The 5,184-nt window shown below is 35.3% G+C and overlaps 1 protein-coding gene across 1 annotated transcript; it reads left to right on the plus strand.

Annotated features, from left to right (window-relative positions):
• Window positions 1-378: 378 nt before the first annotated feature.
• LOC130961701 (peroxidase P7-like) lies at window positions 379-2,651 on the plus strand. Its single transcript, XM_057887683.1, has 3 exons — window positions 379-664; window positions 829-1,023; window positions 1,947-2,651. Exons 1-3 carry the CDS (start codon window positions 437-439, stop codon window positions 2,508-2,510), a joined length of 987 nt encoding a protein of 328 aa, XP_057743666.1. The 5' UTR covers window positions 379-436; the 3' UTR covers window positions 2,511-2,651.
• Window positions 2,652-5,184: the final 2,533 nt, after the last annotated feature.

Below are 5,184 nucleotides of genomic sequence, written 5' to 3' on the forward strand. Positions count from 1 at the left end.
TAAATTCTTTTCATTACTCTTGTACATAAAACCCAAATTTATGCTGTTATTTTTCTTAGTTTATTGTGGTTGACTTTTCTCTAATTAACAACTCGGACCCCATAGACCTGATCAAACTAAGGACGAATACTTTTCCAGATTTCTCACACAAATGATCAATTCTAGCAAGTTAAATGCTAATTACCTAATTAATTAATACGCATGAAGAAAATTTCTTCAGGCGAAATGGTCATTTCCATGGCCAAGCTAAGTCCATCAATAATCACTAGGATTACAATTACTTTTTTATAAATACTTTGAACTAATTAACTCTAGCAACCCAACTAAATTCTCATCGTAACCTCAATTGTCTCTAGCTATCATAAGTTTAATCTACCTAAATATATTCACTACTAATTAATCATCGGTTATAGTATTTATATTGTATATTAATTAAATGGATTTATTGCATGGTAATTTCTTTGTTTTTCTCCAAGCTATGATGTTTGCAGCTCTTGCTACAACATCTTTGTCATCAGCATCATTATTATCACCAAATTACTATGGCCATTCATGCCCTCAGGCTTTGAGCACCATACGAAGAGTGGTGGAGAATGCTGTTCAAAGAGAGCCACGTATGGGTGCTTCTTTGTTACGCTTGCACTTCCATGATTGCTTTGTTAATGTAAGGTTTTTGGTATCTTTCTATGTGTTTTGGATAAGTAATTAAATTAGGAACACTAATCATCATATTTTCTATAATCTATCATAGAATGAATATGAGTTTTGCATTTTCTATTCGCGCATGCATTTATATATCTGAATTTCTGTTGACATATATGATTTCAGGGTTGTGATGGTTCAATTCTTCTAGACCCCACATCCACCATTGACAGTGAAAAAAATGCATCTTCTAATAAAAACTCTGTTCGAGGATTTGAAGTGGTGGACGAAATAAAGGAGGCAGTGGACAAAGCTTGTGGAAAACCAGTTGTTTCTTGCGCTGACATCTTAGCCGTTGCTGCTAGAGATTCTGTTGTTACGGTAATAAATATACATTTCTATTTAAGAGAAGTGTTAGGGGCACCAGAATTTGTGATGATCAATTAGCCATCAATATTTTTAATGATGTAGGATTAATCATTTTCTTTTTGATGGTTAAGTGTTGGCTGAATTTCAAAAAAAATACTGATTTCTAGATTTTCTCTCTATTTAATATTATATAATCAATAAATATTATTATTTTTAATCAGTAATAATTTACACTCATATTTACAAAAATTTTGTATATAAATAATATATAGTTTATATTTATATTTATCAAAAATTTCATACATGAATTAATATAATTTGTACTCATATTTTTCAATATTTATATATAAATTAATAAAATTTATTTGTTAAAAATAATTTAGTATTTATACTAGTTAAATAATAACAAAATTATTAAGAATTACTAATCCAAAAAATTTTTCTACTATTTTGTACTACAAAAAACAAAACTCTTCAAATTTTAATAAAATAAATTCCACGGTATATAGATTGTGTCTCACTACAAAAATTTCTTAGTAAAATTTGAAATAAAAAATAAATTCAATCTAATAAAAAAATTCTATATATAAATTTAATAGAATGTATATACAAACAAATCCTAGGTATATAATTAATTCATTTATCTATTTAAATAAATATTAATTGTTTGATTTTTTTATATGCACACTTTAAATAAAATTTAAATCTACAATAAATTAATTATTGAGCTGTTGGATATGGAAAGACAATGAGAAAAAATTTAATCAGAAATAACGATAACATAAAAAAAGACACAACTTTGATGATATAATAGCATGGCTTTTTTTTTTTTTCCATAAAAAAGAACATGAGTTTTTATTTCTGAACCTATATGATATAAATAAATTAAAGTATAGATATTAGTAACAATTATGATGTGCTTGCAAAACTTGCAGTTAGGAGGACCAAGATGGAAGGTGAGACTTGGTAGAAGAGACTCAACCACAGCAAGCCGTGATGATGCAAACAACAACCTTCCAGCACCATTTTTTAGCATCTCTCAACTCATTTCAAACTTCAAGAACCATGGCCTAAATGAGAAGGACCTTGTGGTTCTCTCCGGTGCCCACACCATTGGTTTTGCACGTTGTTTCTTCTTCAAGGACCATATCTACAACGATACCAACATCAACCCTACATTTGCAAAGAAGCTCAAGTACATTTGCCCTAGAAATGGTGGAAACCCTAATACTCTTGCCCCATTGGACGCCGCCTCGGCCGCGAGGTTTGACGCTGCCTACTATAGTGACTTGGTTCACAAGAAAGGGCTTTTGCATTCTGATCAAGAATTGTTAAATAGTGACTCCACGGATGGATTGGTCAAGAAATATAGCTATGATGGTGAAGGATTTTATAAGGACTTTGCTAAATCTATGGTTAAGATGGGAAATATAAAGCCACTCACTGGGAATCATGGTGAAATTCGTTTGAATTGTAGGAAAGTGAATCAATATCATTAAGAAAGTATATATATAGCATTACATATTAGGTTATTATGTAATGTAAGTAGGATTAATATTCGTAAGTGTTAATTTTTTGAGCTTCACAATTTTGTTCTTTATAAAATGACAGAAATTATTCAACCAATCAAAACACGTCATTCAAGCGGTATTTGTAGAGATAAGTGAAGTTAGATTTATTTAAAAAAAAATAAGAAAGTTAAGAATAGTTGAGTTTCTATTTTCCTGTATATAATTATTGATTGTTGAGCCTCTAATTCTAAAAATAATTAATTAGAAAGTGTGTTGTATTTATTCTATTGCTAATAAATCTTCAATAATTCTATTCTCTTTTCTCTATTTGCTCTGTTTTTTTTTTGTTTTTGTGCTTTCTCTATATTTCATGCTGCAGAACTAAACATTTTCATAATCCCTTCATCTACATATTTTTATATGGTATCTTTTTTTCTCCTCTTCAAATGATGTAAAACTTTATATTTCATTAAATTTAGTAACTTTAATGGCAAAAAATCTAATATATACATTAAGGGTCGCACTAATGTACAGATATTATTTTGTATAGATATACAGATGTACAATCTTATTATTTCAGGACTTGACACATGTTGCTCCTATGATGCAGGATGTAGCTGGCTCTGGAAAAGTTGAGGGCGCTGATGGGATCGACGACTGAGCCGGCTTCATTGGGTGAGATCAAACGGGATTTTGAACATCCCGCATTCCGTTGGTTGGAGGCTCACAAGGTAGGCCATGCTGGGGGTTCCAAAAAAAAATTGCACGAAAGCTAGCACTTAGGTCTTCGTTTCAGTAGTGTGATAACATTGAAGGAACCCCCTAGGTCCTGGCTGGACCACCGGCATCACGGGCATTGTAGGTGCCGCTAGGGGTTGCGCGCAAGATCCGCCTGTTGCAGTGGTGGTCCGACGTGGTGAAGCTGCTGGCCGACTACCTCAATCCCCCATTTATCGTGGCTGGGTTGGAGTGGGGTGCCTTTCTTTCTCATCCTGGTAAGCACCGATCTGCCCAGCCCCTCTTGTCATCGATGTCCCATATGTGTCCTTTAATGATGGGTTCATGCTGTTGCATAAATTCCAAAAGAAATATAGTTCGTTCTCTCCTTCATAACATGTATAGGGTTATGTAGTACTTGATTTGTTTCTTGTTCTTTGTTCTGGCATTGTATATGTGTTGAAGAATAGTGAATATAAGAGCAGATAAGCAGAGTAATGCTTTGATGTTACTGTAATTAAAATCGGAATGCGATTGTGAGAGTTAATTTTTTTTAGGAAAAAACTATGATCCAGCTGGTAAACAAATGAAGGAATAAGTAGTGTAATTAGGACATGAACAAGTAAGACACAGCTGAATTAAATTAAGTCGGTTAAGCAAGAGACCTGATGGTGGAATTTTTCTTCATGTTGAGTTTATGTCCGAATTTGTTTTCAGTATTTAATGAATGCGTCGATGAGTTCACCCGTAGTTAGAGTTGTATTTAATTACAATGGCTTTGTGTTTATCTCTTTGAAATAATCGTTGCTCACATGTATGTCAAAAGAGTTTGAATGCAGTGATTATGTGCCTTATTTGTGGACTAGAATTTTTCCTCATTTTGTGATATTTGCGATATGTTATTTGAGTGTATGGATGACCTGATCAAGGGTTGTAATCCCTTGTTTGTATGTAAACAGGGCAGAATAGTAGCATGGCCTTGTTCGATGGATTTAGCCGTATGTTGAATAGTGAGGGTGAAGACTCAAAGGGGGGTAGTTCGGATGATTGGTGCGGCCAATATCGTGAGAGTGACGACGAATATGATGATGAGGATGACTGTGAGGCTGGAGTTGGTCCAGAAGCAGGGGAAGAAGGTTCAAGGGGTGATGTCAATAGTAGGGGGTCTGGTGGTGCAGATGATGTGGCAGGCGGCTGCCCAAGCTGGCCAGTCGTGGCGGATGAATTCTTGGATAGAGAATTTGCAATGGAAGAGGCTGCTTACAATGCCTATAAGCAGTTTGCCAGTTTGAGGGGTTTTAGAGTTCGAAAGGGAGATGTAGCTCGTGCTGATGGGGTTTTGGTCAGGAGAGACTTTTTCTGCCATTGACAAGGCACGAGACATCCCAAGCACTATGACCATCCTGAGCAAGTTAGGGAGGAGAGGCTTGAGAGCCGAACGGATTGTAAGGCAAAGTTGAAGATTTACTATGATATACAATGCAGCGTGTGGAAGGTAAGGACCATCATGGACGATCACAACCATGAGCTAGCCCCAGTGAGGTTTACACATCTCCTTCCTAGTCACCGAAAGATGAGTGACAGCGACAAGGCACAGGTGGATAGTTTCAAGCAATTAGGGATTTCAACTTCGAAAATAATGGCTTACATGGCTGGACAATCTAGGAGTATGGGATGCTGCGTTTTACGAAGAGGGATTTGTATAATTATGTGCATGGGCAAAGGGTTGCACGAATATGTGATGGTGATGTAGTAGCAACCATCAGTTACTTGGAGGGCAAGGCTAATGCCGACATGAGGACAGTGGCACACTACACAAGGACCCCGGATAATCAGTAGGGTAGCTTATTTTGGGTGGATGGTGAGATAATGTCAGACTACCAGGTGTTTGGTGATGTCTTGGCATTCAATTTCACGTACCGGAGTAACAAGTACAAGAAGCCGC

This window comes from Arachis stenosperma, chromosome 2 (assembly GCF_014773155.1).
Source record: "Arachis stenosperma cultivar V10309 chromosome 2, arast.V10309.gnm1.PFL2, whole genome shotgun sequence".
Classification (NCBI taxonomy): Eukaryota; Viridiplantae; Streptophyta; class Magnoliopsida; order Fabales; family Fabaceae; genus Arachis; species Arachis stenosperma.

Coding starts and splice junctions, on each gene's coding strand:
- LOC130961701 (XM_057887683.1), top strand. CDS start 437: ATGGATTTATTGCATGGTAATTTCTTTGTTTTTCTCCAAGCTATGATG. Junction 665..828: donor TCCATGATTGCTTTGTTAAT/GTAAGGTTTTTG, acceptor ATATGATTTCAG/GGTTGTGATGGTTCAATTCT. Junction 1,024..1,946: donor CTAGAGATTCTGTTGTTACG/GTAATAAATATA, acceptor CAAAACTTGCAG/TTAGGAGGACCAAGATGGAA.